General features: G+C 35.0%; 4 protein-coding genes across 6 annotated transcripts; 3 read left to right on the plus strand and 1 right to left on the minus strand.

The window, feature by feature from the left end:
- Positions 1-216: 216 nt before the first annotated feature.
- Vhl (von Hippel-Lindau protein) lies at positions 217-1,743 on the minus strand. The gene has a single exon (XM_022066177.2). The coding sequence runs from the start codon at positions 1,741-1,743 to the stop codon at positions 1,249-1,251; it is 495 nt and encodes a 164-aa protein (XP_021921869.1). The 3' UTR covers positions 217-1,248.
- Positions 1,744-1,833: 90 nt separating this feature from the next.
- Positions 1,834-5,532, plus strand: LOC110830844 (trafficking protein particle complex subunit 2-like protein). Of its 2 annotated transcripts, none has more exons than XR_015533655.1 (5): positions 1,834-1,975; positions 2,754-2,926; positions 3,691-3,957; positions 4,164-4,243; positions 4,529-5,532. XR_015533655.1 is itself a non-coding variant. In XM_022066178.2 (5 exons), the coding sequence occupies exons 1-5, from the start codon at positions 1,943-1,945 to the stop codon at positions 4,572-4,574; spliced, it is 420 nt and encodes a 139-aa protein (XP_021921870.1). In that variant the 5' UTR covers positions 1,834-1,942; the 3' UTR covers positions 4,575-5,532. The 2 variants fall into 2 exon arrangements, 1 of the variants encoding a protein (XP_021921870.1); XM_022066178.2 differs by having other exon boundaries at positions 3,691-3,778.
- A 1,168-nt stretch (positions 5,533-6,700) lies between these two features.
- LOC110830839 (uncharacterized) lies at positions 6,701-7,853 on the plus strand. Its single transcript, XM_022066170.2, has 3 exons — positions 6,701-6,942; positions 7,026-7,200; positions 7,605-7,853. Exons 1-3 carry the CDS (start codon positions 6,931-6,933, stop codon positions 7,721-7,723), a joined length of 306 nt encoding a protein of 101 aa, XP_021921862.1. The 5' UTR covers positions 6,701-6,930; the 3' UTR covers positions 7,724-7,853.
- Positions 7,854-10,125: 2,272 nt separating this feature from the next.
- Positions 10,126-16,528, plus strand: Nf-YC (nuclear factor Y-box C). Of its 2 annotated transcripts, XM_022066173.2 has the most exons (8): positions 10,126-10,420; positions 10,614-10,749; positions 11,497-11,682; positions 12,343-12,480; positions 12,758-12,928; positions 14,320-14,553; positions 14,918-15,049; positions 15,907-16,528. In XM_022066173.2, the coding sequence occupies exons 1-8, from the start codon at positions 10,398-10,400 to the stop codon at positions 15,976-15,978; spliced, it is 1,092 nt and encodes a 363-aa protein (XP_021921865.1). In that variant the 5' UTR covers positions 10,126-10,397; the 3' UTR covers positions 15,979-16,528. The 2 variants fall into 2 exon arrangements, with proteins under 2 accessions (XP_021921865.1, XP_021921866.1); XM_022066174.2 differs by lacking the exon at positions 10,126-10,420 and having other exon boundaries at positions 11,458-11,682.
- The last annotated feature ends 982 nt before the right edge of the window (positions 16,529-17,510 follow it).

The raw sequence follows: 17,510 nt of genomic DNA on the forward strand, positions 1-17,510 counted from the left end.
AATTATGGGCCTTTTGAGTACATGCAACAGGCAACTTGGAAAGCAAACTATTTCAAGATAGTACTGTATGACTTACCTTATATTACCTGTAATTGACTGATGCAGCACACTGATAATATAGAATACAATTATTCAAGGAAAGAAAACAAGGAAGTATGAAGATGGCTGTTTTCTGGGTTGTAGTACTGTGCAGTTTGATATAAGTTTACACAATAGTTCCATTGAGGCAGCAGTGTAATAGAACTTAAATGATACTACATCATTTTCAGTAAATCAGCTATTATAAACATAAATGCAGATACATTTATAATTTACACTGAAAGGTCCTGTTATGACACAGAAAATACAAATGTGTGTAAAAAAAATTAATTACCCTTATTTTGGTCTTTATGGAGATCTGAAGTTAATATGAATTTTATTTCTCGTAGCCAAAGGTTCACATTAGCACAGATAACTTTCACACATTGCACTGAGATTTAAACAGTCTCTGTTAATTATACATAAATTAATGCAGGTTGTATATACCCAAGTAGCATAAATGATGTGTTACCTACATTTAATGGCTGTTAATCAACCTCTTTGTAATAACTGTCACAGGAACTACCTACTGTCCTTAATGGCTCTTTGTCATTAGGTGTTGGTGCATATTCATTATTCTTATAAACAAAATTATTATGAAAGGTCATGAAAACTGAACCAGTTCCTTGGAGAGTATTCAAACAAAGTATGAAAAATGATTCTCCATCACATTGCTAGATTCAGTTTGGATACTTCATATTTGTCTTTCATAATCATCTAGTACTATTGTCACATGTTGTAGATAATCAATACTCTTCTATATTTACTGAATGTTCATTCTGAATGTTGTTTAATTTCACCTGTTGATTATTAAGGAAGATGACTTTCTTCATGTCATTAAGAAATAGCTTTCTTCAAGCAATAAACTATAAACTCTACTAAATAATCATGAGTATCACCATAAAAATTAGCATAAGGTTTCAGGAAAAACATACATTAAGATATGAATGAACATATTTAATTTGTAGATAGAAGAAATAACACTTGATGAAAAATATAATGAATATTTTAAATTAATTTACATTACTAATCTGAAGCTAGTATAAATGCACCACTTATAATCACAATGTCATGTTTATGTCAGTTGAATATTGTTGGAATATAAAATAAAAACACTGTTGGCCATTCATGTTCTGGCTGTTACACAATACAACTGGCAATTATATGGCATCAATATGTTGCAATACTTCGAGGTGTCATACTCTCTTTTACCATGGTAGCAAGTTCTCTTTGCAGCGAGTTGGGAAGTTCTAATTTGAATGCATCATCAGGTTGTGACAGATTATTCCTTACAACCTGCAGTGACCTTTCACGAAGTGTATATAATGGAATGGTAATGTACACGTGTGTTCGCTCTGCCCTGCGTGGGAACTCCTCTCTATGTAAATGCTGATACCATGGCTCAGGACGGAAAACTTCCTCAGACTTTACTACAAGTTTATCTTGTGTTTCTGAGTCTATGAATAACCATGGATGTGTAGCATATGTATTAGCATCAAAAAATGCACCTGGTGGAAGTGTCTTATACTTGACATGTTGTCCTTCAAAATTTATCCATATGACATCCACTTTCCGATCGGTATTATTAATAAATCGGACAAATGACCTACACATGGAATGTTTTGATCTTATATCCGAATCTGCAACTTCGTTGTCTTCTGCCATCCTATCTTCCTAACCTGCAACTTCATGTATTTACATCACACAGCTTTTCACACTGCCAGCGCCATCCAAAATTGAACGGATCTAAAACATGTTAAACATCACATGCGTATGAAAAGCAGCTAAACCCATTCTGTTTAGTGATGTACTTGCAAGATCGAAATATTGCTCCTCAACGACTTACAATCGACAACGTACAAACATGGCGGTTTGTGTTACGGTCATTGGGAAAGAAGTAAGTTTTTTCATAGTTAATTTCGACCGACGTTATTCGCATCTTATATCTGTACTAAGGAAAAACGACATGAACATTGATACATTTATAATCCACGAATATTCGTCAGTAGACACTGATTTTCTAAATCTTACGTAGTTTAGGGATGAGTTTCCGTCAAATTGCAAACGGGGTTGGGGGCTGCTGTTTAACCATGTAGATTATTCAGCTTAAATAAATTACATTAGTTGGAGTTGACAGGAAGTTGTCAATAAAGATGACAAAACTTCGTAACAGGATAATAAATAATGTTTTAAATACTGTAGGTTAAGTGATTTCTGTACAGGTGCAGGGTGGTTTCGATCAACGTTAGGTTGGCTTGATTTAGGTCCTTTTTCTGTCGACTAATGAGCTTTAATACTTCTATATACTGCCAGTGTAAGGGACAAGTATTTATGTTATCACTGAAGTTAATCATGAAAATTAAATTGCGCCTTTGTAAGCATAATGAAGCCCACGTCCCAATATAATGTTCCCCGAGGATAAGGCTATCGGAATGTGAAGTTGGCAGTTTGCGTGTATTATGCAGTGATGCCCATATACGACAAACTTTACGGTACCGTTATTCTTTGAGGCTTCCTTCAGTACGGTGAGCACACTGAATAATAGATAAAGGAAGGAGCTCTGAACCAGTGTGACATAATATTTGGTACATAACAGTGTTGCTTGCTTTGAACATGCTTTGTTACAAATCGTGGAATTTTACATAAAAGTACCCATAGTTTATTTTTATTTTCAGAATTCTCCAAAGTACATATCATGTCTAAATCCAGAGCTGGACCTACAATTTCAGTACAAAGTGCACACTTCCCTTGATGTTGTTGAAGAGAAGTTATCATCTGTTGGTAAAACCAGTGGAGATGTGAGAGAATTGTATCTTGGTTTGCTGTATTCCACAGAGGAACACAAAATGTATCCTTCATTAAAATTCAGTTTCAGGTGGTATATAGAAAGATTAAGTATATTATAGCAGTTCTAGCACTATAGCCTTTTTTCCATCAGTTTTTTATCATCTTTATATTTATCAATACCATTCAAATTAGGGGATTCTTACAAAGTACAAAGTAAGTGCTGTTTTTGTATACAGTAAAATAGTGGTATTGTCTTAAATGGAAAGCGATAAGTATTAAGTTATTGCTATTGCATGATTCTAGAATTCATGTGGTGTTATTATTTTGAGCAATTATACATTTATCCTTCATCTGCTAATATGCGATCATCCCTGTGCATTCACTTACACAAATCCTGAGTCAGTCTGCTGCTTGGTCCTATGCCAAGGAATTCAAAATGCACTCAATAAATTGTTTATATGCTGAGACTACTCAAGCTTCAACTTGTGTGCCTCCATAAATATGTTGTGAAGGGCCTAAGCCAAAACAGCTAAATGCTCTTTTTTTCATAGCAGTTCTTGTGATTTGAATATTACATAGTGACAGCCTTTTATTGCTTGTTTAAGCTGTTAAAGAAGAATCGTATTGAAATAAGTATGGGGAGAAAAGAAATTTTGTGCCAAAAATTATTATATGTGCAGTGCAATATGCAGCTGCAGAAGAAATAGTCATAGCTATGAAAAACTGGAACAACATGACTTTACTGACAGTAAGAGTTAAAAAAATTCTGCTTGTTTAGCCAGTTTGTTTTAAAACTATTTCTAAGTCTACCTTGACAAAATGCAGATTTGGTTATGTAACTAATACCAAAATCAAATTTATTATTGTTGTTGAATCATCTAATACATTACTTCGTGATAATGAAGTAAGAACGGTAGGTGTCTTTGTAGAACAAATGGACAATTATGATATTTGTTGTTTCAGAGATGATTTTAGCTGGCATAACCTGTCATGCCCTAATTTAAGTGGGACACAGCATGGACAGTGACCACAGAACTAAGATAATCTGAAAAATACCAAATCAGGGTAGCTGTTTTGCTTTTTGTCATTCCAGTGAGTCAAGCTGAGTATTAGTTAATGTTAAAATCAAAAATTGTTAAAAGGACAGTTTATGAAATTAATGACTTGCAATGTGTTATTTAATATAGATCACCCAAAAGTATTGATATATGTTTTTAAGAATATGTGGCTGAAGAGATTGTCTGCCAACTTTGAATCTTTTTCAAAATAAATGGACTGAACTTATGTTCTGTTTGCAGATGTTTCGAAAGCTGCATACTATTTATACTGATGTTGTATGTAATCCCTTCCATATTCCTGGTGATCCAATTATTTCCAAGTAAGTGCAACTGTATATTGTCTATATATCTCACACATATATGAAATATTAAAACATTCTTTAAAATGTAGTAAATATGATCATTCTTAGTACAGCTTCCTTTGTTGGGTTTCAAAGTTGTTATTTGCATCAGAAATTTTACAAAAATTCATTCAGTAGTTTGTATGTAATTTTGGCAACAAACCTGAGTTACAAGACCATCCAAAGTCTACTGCCTTAGTAATTAATACTTACTTTATGCTGGTTACTTATGTGCATTTTTATATATGGTTTCACTTTTTTCAGGAATTTTGATGCTACTGTGAAGAGTATAATGAGTGGAAATGCATGAATTTGTATAAAAGTGAATACTGCATGTGTATTTATGATTTCTGAAGAGTATTATAAATTTCAGGCATAGAAACTGTTACTGTTTTGTAAAATTGGATTTCTATGATGTGAAAGCTGACAATGAAAAAACGTACTAATATGATACCACTATATTTACAGAAACAAACAAAAATTAATTTCAGTATATGTGAAGGTATAAAAGTAATTCTGAAATCATTTGTTGTATAGTAATATCAGGGTATTATTCTTTGATAATTGTGTTCTTCATTCCTACCAGAAATAGTTATAAAGTCACTCAATCTGTGGTCCAGGATATTCTTTGAAAAGTTGATTGTTACTTGGCTTGTCAAAGAATAGCCCACTTTCTGTATGGAACCCGAAGGTTCATAACCGTGTTCACAGAAGCCTGCCACTGGATTATTTCCTGAGCTAGCTGCCTCTATCTGTGTTCCTCCCTCAAAGTGAGAGATCAAGTTTTGCACCCATAGAGCACAAATGATAAAGTCATGCTGTGAAATATAGTGTAAAGACTTGGTGAATGATGCTATTCCATTACTGAAATTAAAAGGTCACAGGAAGATGAATGGTTCAACAGAAGATCTAGCTTCTCAAAATTTGATAATTATAAATAGGGTGGTGTTGATATACTGGATGTAACACTGTGTACTAGTTTTAGAGAAAGATACTGTATTCATATTGGGGGGATCTTATAATGGTCAGTTGGCCTGATTATAAGACAAACTTTATATCAAAACAAATTTAAGCTCTATTGTAAATAATAGCCAAGTCTGGCATATTTCAGCAAATGGCCCCAAGACCAGTCAGTTAATAATTATTAATTTTAAATATGCTACCAGTAGTGTATGTTTAGTAGTCACTATTATTTTTACTTTGTTATACAATTATTATAATCATCATTTCAAAGTACAACACCAATAAATTACCTCTATGTTAACAAAGATGTCTTTTGGGTTAATAAAGTCATGTGGATGCTAATATAAGAACTTTCCAAAAACGTGAGTTGATCAACTGGAATGCTTTCTTGCATAAGCCATAACCAGTATAATGCAAATTTCATGTCAACTGTTATCTTGGATTGTGAATGCATACTGCTGCTGGAGTTCATGCCACACAAGTCTACTGTGGCTTTCAACAAATGAGTCATCCATTGTACTTCTGGACCTGGAGCTAAGTGACTTTCTTATTCAGACTTCTGAACACATTGCTGTAGGGAAAGATGTTTTCCAGTGACGAAGAAGTGGAAGATACAATTCATATGCTTGATATGAAGCTGAAGTAGTTTACTTCTGTACAGAAGGAATGAGCACTTTGAATTGGATGAAATAGTTTTGTTCTGCTGAAAGGTAACTACGTTAAAAACAAAGTTTAAGTTTGCTTCTCAGAGGTACAGTTCATACTGAAGAAAGTCTGTTGCCGAAAGACTGTCATACATATATATAGAAGCTGCTTTATATTTTTATCATTTTTAACCACCTGGGGTTCAAATTGTCCTTTTCAGCTGAAAAGTAGAACATAATCTTTGCTGCCTTCAATGTAAAATAAAATGTCTGTTGACATGCTTCAGGTACTATAGTGTGTAGTATACAAAGTGTATAAATTGGTCATATATTATACTGTCTTATATGATACAGTTAAATTAAATGGCACAGGAAAGAGTTCAAAGAGGATTTGGCTGCTTCAACTTCTCTATGAATTCAATATAATACTTAAATACCATTTTGTCATATTTTTCTTGTTTTGAAACACCACAATAAAATAACTTATGACCCATTGAAAATGATAACACCTGGTACTTACAGAACATAAATTTACGTGAGATCATTCCAAGACCTTTAAAATGTTAGGTATGGAATAGACATCATGACTGATTTATAAGTTGTGAATGTATTGCTTTCATGGAAATCAACTTATACTTTAGTTAGCAACGTGTACTCATCCATGGCACAATTTACTTGTTTCCTCTACCAGAAAACTTTTTATATCAAGAATTGATATGGCTCATTGGTTTAACTTTCACTAGTACTCCTGTCTTTTATTTTCTTTGTATAATCTGAAATCAGTTTCACTTTCTACAATGGGAAACAAATAGCTTAAAATGGCAGTAAGAACTTTTGTAATTCTTGTACTTTTAAGAGATCACGGTTTTTTATGTGACGTTTTAATATCACTTTGCAACTGTTACGAGTTTATGAAGCTACCTTTTTCCTCTATTGTGTGTAAAGAAATAACTTTCCTGTACCATCTCCTTATGGCCACTGTTGATGCCTGTGGGTATATAAGTGCACCAACATCCAATGATATAGCATTCAGTTTCAAGGAGTACATCAGAGACCATTATGACTCAAGTGGTAAGATTTTAATTACTGATGGCATTAATATACAAAATAGGTTGTGTTATTTATTAATGAAAATATCTTTTAACTGCTTACAGGCAAGTTTGTGCCTATTAGTAGGAGCATTTTGCATTGCTCTAAGTGCAGCTGTTCCATATCCTCATACACTTAAGCTGATCCCGTTAGTAGAAGACCAACAACTTGAAGAATCTGCCTTTGTTCCTAGAACAGTTCTCCCAGCCAATGATCTTCAAACTGCTGCTACAGGACATGGTATGTAGAACTATTTAGTTATTGTCTTTTATTACAACAGATGTTCAGAACTTAATCTGCTAACTGCCAAGATAAGTGCTACATATTATTCAAGAATTTCTAGGCTGTTTCATTTAAAGTCTATAACATAAGATACCTCTGTGTCCACAATATTAAACATAATGTGAAAATAACTTTTGTTGTTGTTGTTGAAAACTTTGTCCTCTTTTCTTTACCTTGTCAAATATAACTCTACTCTACTCTACTCTATGAATTCTCGCAGGCAACAGAAAACCAGCCTCTTCAACCATCAGGAAGGTCAGACCATTGCAGGCCTAGCAGTGGCTCAGTTCAGTGACAGGAAATTGGTTATGCTAGTGCACTCATATATTTTATTGTTAACACAAAAACTTTTTTCCTGTTAGGTCACTATGGAAGAGTGCAGATAAAGGTATACCGTGGACCAACAACTCATGGCCACCATGATCATTTTGCACCCCATGGATTCTGGGTTAAACAGCCAGCCGATGATTACCATCACTAGTCAAAAACAATATCTTACTCTAGCACAACCTCTTATGTTTAAAAGTAGTCACACGCATACGACTTTGTTATGTTTGTATTTTCTTTTTATACTTGTTCAAGAATTTCTTATTAAAATATTCTGAAATATATACTGGATTACTTTGCTTCATTTGTTTAACCAAGAAATGCACTTCCTGAGGTTGTTTCACAGTTGTGGCCAGATATTTCCCCCATAACAAGTAACTCATACTATTTTCATTCCACATTTTAAGTATCTGATATCATGAAACTGGCTGTATTATTATCCATTACTGTATTACTATGAACCTTATCCCTAGATTTTTCTTGCAGGAGTCCAGTGTAAAATTTTGGCTTTCTGGGTTGATTTGTGTTGAATGTTTAAATTATCCAGCATATGGGCAAACAATGGATAATTTGCAGCACTCGACATGGCTCAACCCTAACAGCCATTTACATTACCATGAATGTCACATTACAATGCAACACACTAAATAAAAATGTAAATACACATAATGTTCAATTCAACTATGTTAAAGTTTAATATTAAATAAGTTTAAATTTTAGACAAGTTTTTGTGTCCATGCGAGCAAATAAATGAAATGCTTTTAATATCTTTTTTTTAAACTCGGGTAACTCCTGGGTCACCAACATGCTCTTCTACGAGCCTTTTCTCTCTTAACTCCTTAGCAAGACTACCTTTTACATACTCATATGGTAGTACTATATCTCGTCGCCACTCTCTTACTGTGTGAGCTAAACGTCTTAAACTCACTGATCTTCCGAAAAAGGTCCCTGGAATGTAGATGACTTCTTCCTTCTCTCGGTTGCCACGAACAATTCTTCCGAAGCAACACCCACTCAAACGTTGGATCACTTGCTCCAATCCTTCGCACACATCAAACATCGAATGGCATTCTTTCATCTTGACTAATCGTCCTAATGCCACCTCCTTTACGCTGCTCCTAATATGATACTCAACAGTCGGTTTAGATCCAAAAATTATATGATAGGTTGCATCCAAAAAGCAAAATATATACATAGATCTTGTTATAATAATTTCACCTTTACCTAATAATCTCTCTTCGTTTATCAAATTTCTCAAAAGTCTAAATTGTTTAGTTTTATTACATGCTCTTCTCAGAAAATTGAAGAGCAGTTCGTCATAATCAATTACTTCCAAAAAATTACTATCAATATTAGAAAAGCCTCCCATCTCGAAGACTTCGTCACTAAACTTCAATTCTTCATCATGAAGAAGGATAACTGCCTCAACTTGCATTCTATCAGTGGTACTACCAAAAACCACTCTCCAGTAATCCTTTACATACTGTTCAACCACTCCGCTATTTTCAGATGCTCTTTGACACTCTCTCCTCCTCTTTCCTTGTGTCATTACCGCATCCTCCTCTGTCTCAGATGACTCAGACCCACTAGTGTGAGAGTCAGCTAACGTCACAACTGGTCCTTCCAAACGATGCCTCTTTGGGAAAAGTCTCCTTCTTCTTCGACGTTTCACTCGTTCCTCCTCTGTCTTCTCGGGCTCCGCGTGGTCGGTTAGTGTTCCAGATTCATCTAACCAACATGGTTCATCGTCCTGAACCTCTTTCTCACTCAAAACAAACTGGTCCAAATAAACAAAATCCGAAAATGCTAACCGTCCATTTTATATTCGTCCACCTTATATATGTCAGCCAAGCCATACTGCTCTAACACTTTCTGCATACCGGAAACCCGCTGTTTAAGCCCCTTAAAGAAATCTTGTTCAATATCTAATCTGTGATCACCAACCAAAGACAACAACGTCTTATTCAAATCGTCTGGTGTCTGAGGGAAGGGTCGGTCGTGTAGGTCAATAACTGCAATCTCACAGGGCTCTGCAAATTTTGTCCATTTATAGTTTAGAGGATTTTCCTTTTGTGGAGTATTTTCAAAGTGCGTTTTAATGCACTGATACCTTCTCTTAAAGGAGTCATAATAGAACTGTGCTTTTAAAACTCCTTTCCTTCTCTCTTCTGCGGCTCGTTCAGCACTGTTGCCGGCTGCCATTGTACCACTATTAAAATATTAAGATCTTTTGTAACCTTTTAACTGGTTACATCGACCTCAGCGTTTTACGGAACAGAACAAATACATTCATCAACTAAACACTACGCACACTTCCCTTCGAGTCCTAAATTCCAATGAAATCGTTATGTCCATTATTCGATAGTTACATTCTGCTATCGAGTATGGGTAATCGTTTAAAGTATTCGATTATCAGAGATTGTACTAGTATTCTTACAAGGACAAAAATTGAACCTTTTTATTATCAGTTAGGCGCAGTCAGGTTACATTTCACCAACATAATATTCATTTCATACCTAGCGAATATAATGAATGGATTAATTAACATTATCCCACTATAAGTCGAAATTTATCGAACATTATTTATTCATAGCACTACCGCTAATGTGCTGCGTGGAGAATTCTCGAACTACATACTTGTATTTTGGCCAGTCAGGTGGTTGGTTGTGTCCATTTTGTCTAGTGATTGGAGAGCATCTCATAATCGCAGTGATTGGTTCTGAGCAGTTCTTTTAAACGCGGGTGCTATGTGATTTAGCGCGCGAATAAAATTTATAGCATTTTGTTAATATTTTTGTTAAGCATAAATACATAGTACAACTCCCAAGATGTCTGTGTTCTTTGTGAACGCGTATGTATAAACCTGTTGTAGCAAAATGGCAGGGAACCAAGAGCTTTCTAAATATCACTTTCAAGTTGTACATTTCTTGGTTTTCTGTAATTGTATCAATGTGTGATTAGAAAATATGTTTAATTTGTGCAGTTCATTTATATTATTGTATTGGTTAGGTCTTATTATTATGTTATTGTTGGTTTTATTAAAGGGCCGACGGAGAAGTAGAAGGAGAAACATCTGTACCAGCAACAACTCCTGCTGTTACCCAGTCACAGTCAGAAGCTCAACAAGCACTAGCCACATTCTGGACAAAAGTTACTGAAGAGATTCGTAAAATTGGAACTGTTAGTACCTAAGTTTAGTTATACAGAGAGTTGGAATTGTTCTGCTATAGTACGAAAGATTTATTGAAAGAGTTCTCATTTCTTTAGCCTGGGTTTGATTAGCAGTCACTGGAGGACACATTAAGGAATGAAAATGGAGCTTAGAGAAAGACCACACTAGAGTCAGTTGAAGTGAAGTTGCAAATGCTTTTCTATTCATACGAATGCATTAAGATTCAGTATTAATGTTATACCCCAGGATGGTTTAATAGTAGTATTGATTTAATATTTTTCCACCCAAGCTAGGATTGGTTTTATTGCACGGAAATAGTACATAGATTAAAGCTTTTAACCAAAGAATTTAGAGACTTCTTTTAAGATCATTCTCTTATACATTACATGATATAAGGAGACTATTTGACAGCTAAATGTGCTTGATCAGCTGCAATGATAGAATACAGGAACATTGTACAGTGAAGTTTACTTATCTATGTTACAGGATATGCTGAAAGTGTTTGCTATTGGCTGTGATATATTATTCATGCCTTCAAAACAGATTGTGACTTACATGTGGTAGTTGTTTTCATGGTGTATGGGACACTTCAACCTGATTATTTTTTCAGAGTTTTTGTTCTTGAACAAAATGCATGGTGGAAAAGAACAGTTAATTATAGTATGGTCTAATGATTTCCGAGAATTTTTCCATTTCTCTTGCCTTTTGTTCCACAGTTTATGATTGCATTTGCTGTTTTTGTGACCATTTGTTAGCTGGATTTGAAGACACAGGCACTTCCACTTGCTAGAATAAAGAAGATCATGAAGCTTGATGATGATGTGAAGATGATAAGTGCAGAAGCACCCATGCTGTTTGCTAAAGCAGCAGAAATATTTATTCATGAATTAACGCTTCGAGCTTGGGTGCATACTGAAGATAACAAGCGGAGAACACTTCAGGTTAGCAAGATAGTGTCATTCGAAAGTTTCTTGACAGTGCTGCAGTAGCACTATTTTGATACTGTGGTAGGATATTCTGGATTAACATTTTTTTTATTTCAAATAACAGACAATGGATAATGTCCTAACAGAGTGTCATAATAATGTTATTAATTATAGTATACTGGAGTATAATGTTGTTCCACCTGTTTAGTAAATTGCTGTTATGACTTATCCCTGTTCAAATTGAATTAGATGATGAACTGAGGAGTACTTACCACATATCGCAAGGTCCTGCATTGTCTTTGGATATTTTATATTTTCTTTCTCACCTTATATATACATGCTGCTGAAGACGTTTAACTTGGATGTGTTCTGTTGACACATTTTATTTTCCTTTTATACATATACTTTAGTTCTTGTTTATACATATTAATGTAACATCAGAACAAATGCATTTATTATAAAGTTTGCTACATATTTATTAATGGAGAAAAAATTGTCATTTGGCTGTGTGTTAGTTAATCTCCACCTGATTTTCAAAATTTGGACATCAGTAAAATATTTAATATTTAGGGAACAGTTCAGTCTATAACATACAGCATGTTTTCCTACACAGCATAACTGCACTGTCTATTAATTCTGTTGCACTCATCATATAATTGATTTCTTAACTTTCAGCGAAATGATATAGCAATGGCAATCACAAAATTTGACCAGTTTGATTTCTTAATTGACATTGTCCCTCGAGATGAATTAAAGCCCAACAGAGGACGTGATGATGCTAGTGTTCGAACTACTTCCATGAATCCTGATCAGGTGAGGGATGTCAGATCAATGTGACACTCTTGAATTACAATAAAAAAATGAACTACTATGTCTGTCAAGTCAGTAGGAATAACATGCATGCAGTAGTTAAAGTGTGTGTAGGTTGCATGATCAAGGATTTTTTATTTCTTGAACAGTCCCCCATTCTATTCTCACCCCCCTCTCAAAGTGAATTGAGGAGGTGTTGGCCTGTGTGTGTTTTTTTTAATAAGTGGTGTTCAGGTAATATTATTTGTTAGCGTTCCAGTAATATTTTGTTTTGTGTTAGGTCCACTATTATTTTCAACTGGCTCAACAGCATCAAGCTGCTTTGCAACAAACAGCCCAACAGTCAAGTTCAGGTACCCAGACAGCAGCTGCAGTACCAACAATTCAAATAGTGCAGCCTGCAACTGGACAAGTGCAGACTGTCAGTGTTGCCAATCCAGCAGTTGAACAGGTATCTAAAATATCCTGGAGGTATATTGTATTTACTGTAATAGAAGACAACTCTGACTCTAAAGTAACCCCTATACAGAAACATTTATTTTATATATTACCTTTATACAATTATTAAACATCTGTCTTTTTGTATTGTTTTTTGTTCATGTGTACATAATCTACTTTTTACAGCTTCAGTGATACTTGAGGCAAACTTGTGGTCATTAATGGTTCCTAACCTTGAAATATATTTCTGTCCTTCTTGCGTGCTATGCTTATAGCACAGTATTTTGTAAATGTTAGCATTTATAGTCGGCGCAGTAGTTTTTGGCCGGTGGAATTTTCAAGGGGAAGGCTAGGAAAGAGTCACTTGTGTGGTAGTATAATGCTGACTGCACCGAGGAGCTTATCAGACTGAACGCCGAAACAAAAGAAATACACTGATCTTGCCACCTCAGGTACACAGACTAGGCCCGTCCGCCAGCTTCTCTACCAGCAAAAAACTACTGTGCCGACTATACCACATCGTAACAACATCAAACTGGTTAGGACATGTAAAATCATATTTTAAATTTAGATTCAGAATGACCCTATTGTTTTTTTAAAATTGAAATATGGGTTCATTAGTTTAGAATCCTAGCTTTGATGTGGAAAAGTTTCAACATAGTTTTCCATATTGAATGTCTCTTAAACTCATTGCATGAGTTGGCATAACACAGTGTAACTCAGGCATCTAGCAGTTGCAGTGTTGCCAATGGAAGTATGGTAAAAACTCCATTATTGGAACTATTTTATAATAAAAGTCTCCACATAACAAAGAAATTATCAAATTGACATGATAGCACTTGAAACTCACACGTGGGAGGCGCCTGGTTCAAATCCTTTGGAAATTAGCTATCATGACTTGTTTTTCTGTGGGATTTCCTTAGTCACTCTAGTCATATGCCTGGTTAGGTCCTTAAAATAGGCCACAGTTTGAAACAATTTAAACTGAATTGTAATAGTTAAGTTTAAATTCCTTTATATTATGGCTTGAATAATAATTTAGTTTTGTACCATCACCACTCATACCCTTGCCATTTCATCTTTCACAACCATCCTGCTATATGATTTGATGCTACATAGCATCAGTACTTCATACAGCATTGTAAAAGAAAGTCAAATAATCAACCAACAAAGAAGTTCCTAAACTGTGGCAAGATTCAGTACAGTACATTAATGTTATCACCACGTAGTCCAAAATGTTTGTTCTCCTGAATTTCCCTACATGAAGATGTTCCTGTAATATTGCATTGAGTCTGTAGACTCCATTTGTTCTGTATGAAAATTTAACCTTCAGAAACAAATTTTGCATGTTAATATTAATATCATAAGTAGGAATCACAACACAGTTTAACATAACAATTTCAGACAACAACAAGTACTGCTGCTACCAACAGTGGCACTACTACATCAGTATCTGCACAGCAGCAGGTTACAGCAGCAACTCAGCCACAACATACAGCACAGGTTATACAACTGCAGCAGACAAATCAGGCAGCTGTGGCAGCAGTGGCTCAACAGCAGCAACAACAGCAGCAGGGTGGTGGGATCCAGATAGTACAACAGATAGTCACACCGAATGGAGAGATTCAGCAGATTCCGGTATATGCTCTGTGTTGTTTATATTCAAATAACAGCCTTAGAGATATGATTTCTGATATCAGTAGGGCAATGAAGCTTTTCAGTAAAAGTTACCAACTCCATGTAATAGAGTTCTCAAGATATTAATAGTTTACAAGTGAGGACATTTTCTGCCTTTTGTGAAACCTAAAGGTTCATTACCGTGTTCACAAGAGCCCACCACTGGACTATGTCCTGAAGCATGTGAATCCAGTCCACCTCAAATCCTGTTTCTTTCAGATCCATTATATTGTCATCCTACCTACACCAGTATGTGACTTGTTTGGAAACAGAGATTTTAGCATTGTTTTTTGTAGATAGCCTAGGACTTGATCTTTAATTCTAGATTCAACTGACTCCATCTCAACTTCAAATGATCCGAATGCAAATGCAAGGTGGAACAAACCAGCCAATCATTATCCAGACAGCTCCAATCCAAGCTATTCAACAACCTGCAACCCAGCCACAAATCATCCAGGTATTGTGTAATTCTTGGCCTTAAGTTTTCACAGTTTCAGTTCATTGTAAAAATTTTACATTGAAAGGTGAGCCACATTGAATGTTGATAGTTATCTAATGTTTCAGCCAACGTTGCAGTTACCATCGTTAGGGTGAACATGTATGTGTGCACAAAAGAACAAAACATTCCAAACATTTTGCTATAAAGTAATGTGAATCCTGCTGCATATTGCAAACTTGCATAATTTCACTTTGTTTCCCCTCTTGTTTAAGAAATGAGCTACATTCTTTGTACCATAGCCTTCAGTTATGAAAGCAGAAAATGGTTAAATACTGGTGAGAGTGTAAAGGTCTCAGTGGAAGCATAAGACTGAATGATAGCTATTTCGCTTAGCTACATCTTCATCCATCGACATTTTCACTTGGTTGATGCTGACAAAGCTTTCTCTCTTCTTCAGTCCTTCCATAAGCACTGGTCTTGTCTGTATCAACTATTTTCTTATTCTACTTTGTATAGCTTCCTTCTCATTGCCCTCCATGGACAAGTGGTTAGAGTGCTTGCCACTGAACCCAAGGTTTGTGGGTTTGATGGATTTTTAAGGGTGATAAAAATCAATTATGAAATCTTTTGACACGGCTATGTCATATTTTTTTCTGTGTCAGATTTGAGGTTCTCACAGCGACTATAAAGACCACTGTCATCTGGGTTATAGTGTCTTGTAGTGGTAGAAGTTTACCAGTGTTTCAGATGCCCTGATGATGGGGGCAGCAAGGACCTTTGAAACATTGGTATTTATACCAGATTACAGGGCACTACAACCAAAGAAGACAGCCATATTCATATAATTTTCTGTTTTATTTTGTTTGTTTTTACAGGTAGCACAACAGTCAGGGGGAGGAACTCCTGTATATTTAACCCAAACAAATGCAGGGAATGAAACAGAATAACATTCAACAAAATTATGATACATTGGTTAGCAGGATGCAACTAATAGAATTTCAAACAGTCTGATCTCTGTTCTTGCAAACAGGCATGTACCTCTCCAAAAATATTGTGTCTACTGATGAGCAGCATATAAAAATGTACTTCTGAAGTTGCAAGTTTGGATGGTTCCCTGTAATGGGAAAGTTGTAAATGTATGTATGTAATGTTTTGTTAGAACAGACAGTACGTTTGGTAGTTGATGTCCGAACATTTTGTCATACCAAAGTGTAAGCAGTTTTGATCTAAAGAATATGATGTTTGTTACCAGTTACCAGTGGCATTTGATGGTATATTAACTTTTATGGTGTGTGAGCTTGTGTCTGGAATCAGTTTGATGTGCTGGTGGAGAAACTGAACTAACCTCACTGTGGCTTAAATCTGAAAGTCACATGTTACAAAATAAACTGGCTTGTAGAAATAGTAATAACCACATATACTTACTATGTTTGCTTTTACATTTCAGTATGTATTTTTTTTTCTTAAATCGACAGGTAATTAAAAGTTTTAGTATAATATTTGTACTGTCAATAACCTGATCCACTGTTTGCAAATGGCAACTCCTCTTTCCACATATGACTATGCGCTAATATTGTAGGAATACCTGGGCGGCTGTGCAGTTGTGTAGGTTTTATTTTGTTGTAAATTCAACAGTTTACATTATCGATTTTCAGTATAATGGATTTAAAGGAAACCACATAAATTTTCTCCTTAGGATGTGTAAACTAGGTCTGGTGTAATATTTTGTCTTCTGATTAGTATAATTTAGTTGCTGTATTAGGGAAAGTCACCATGAAGGTCATACCATTGATTATCTATTTAATACTTTTTTATTCCTTGACAATATGGACGCGGTACACACTTTTATGCTGGAAATGCCACCACTTAGTGTGTTTTTATATGATGTTGATCTTCAGAAAGTTACCAGTATAACAGTTTTATGATAATTGTTAAAATGGGAATATTACTTGGCAGCTAAAGAATAATGCTTTCAGTTTCATATGATTACTTAGAAATTCTTAAGTGTTAATGGAAATACAGCATAAAGTGTAGCCAGTTAACATCAGGACACAAAATACATTTTATTTTCATGATAGTAAACTTTCAGATACTGTAAAAAACTTGTATGGCAGTTAAAATTAGTTTATAAGATTATTAGTCTTCTACAATCTGTATTCACAGAATTTGTTGTCTTTCAGAATGGCAGTGGTACTGTAATCTTTGTAAGCTGGGTAATATCGTAAGTATGAGAACAATACTTCGTTCATGAAACAAGTAATAATGATATAGTATATAAATAAATGTAAAGTTTCCACTGTGTGCAAACATTATGCCAAAACAACATACACAGGACATAAAGACGATGCATTCATTCTTAGCCTCCACATAAAAAGGTAAGTGGATTCCTTCAGTGGATATGTTTTAGATAGAGGCTTTTGGAATAGATGTAGTTATGAACTAGATGTCATTACATGGTGGTACAGTGTGTGTGTGAACC

This window comes from Zootermopsis nevadensis, unplaced genomic scaffold, assembly GCF_977971745.1.
Source record: "Zootermopsis nevadensis isolate Lab colony 2312 unplaced genomic scaffold, Znev_1.0 Znev_ptg000004l, whole genome shotgun sequence".
Classification (NCBI taxonomy): Eukaryota; Metazoa; Arthropoda; class Insecta; order Blattodea; family Termopsidae; genus Zootermopsis; species Zootermopsis nevadensis.

Coding starts and splice junctions, on each gene's coding strand:
- Nf-YC (XM_022066173.2), top strand. CDS start 10,398: ATGTCTGTGTTCTTTGTGAACGC. Junction 10,750..11,496: donor AGATTCGTAAAATTGGAACT/GTTAGTACCTAA, acceptor ACCATTTGTTAG/CTGGATTTGAAGACACAGGC. Junction 15,050..15,906: donor CCCAGCCACAAATCATCCAG/GTATTGTGTAAT, acceptor TTGTTTTTACAG/GTAGCACAACAGTCAGGGGG.
- Vhl (XM_022066177.2), bottom strand. CDS start 1,743: ATGGCAGAAGACAACGAAGTTGCAGATTCGGATATAAGATCAAAACAT.
- LOC110830844 (XM_022066178.2), top strand. CDS start 1,943: ATGGCGGTTTGTGTTACGGTCATTGGGAAAGAA. Junction 2,927..3,690: donor TCCACAGAGGAACACAAAAT/GTATCCTTCATT, acceptor GACAAAATGCAG/ATTTGGTTATGTAACTAATA. Junction 3,779..4,163: donor GTGATAATGAAGTAAGAACG/GTAGGTGTCTTT, acceptor TTCTGTTTGCAG/ATGTTTCGAAAGCTGCATAC.
- LOC110830839 (XM_022066170.2), top strand. Junction 7,201..7,604: donor AACTGCTGCTACAGGACATG/GTATGTAGAACT, acceptor TTTTCCTGTTAG/GTCACTATGGAAGAGTGCAG.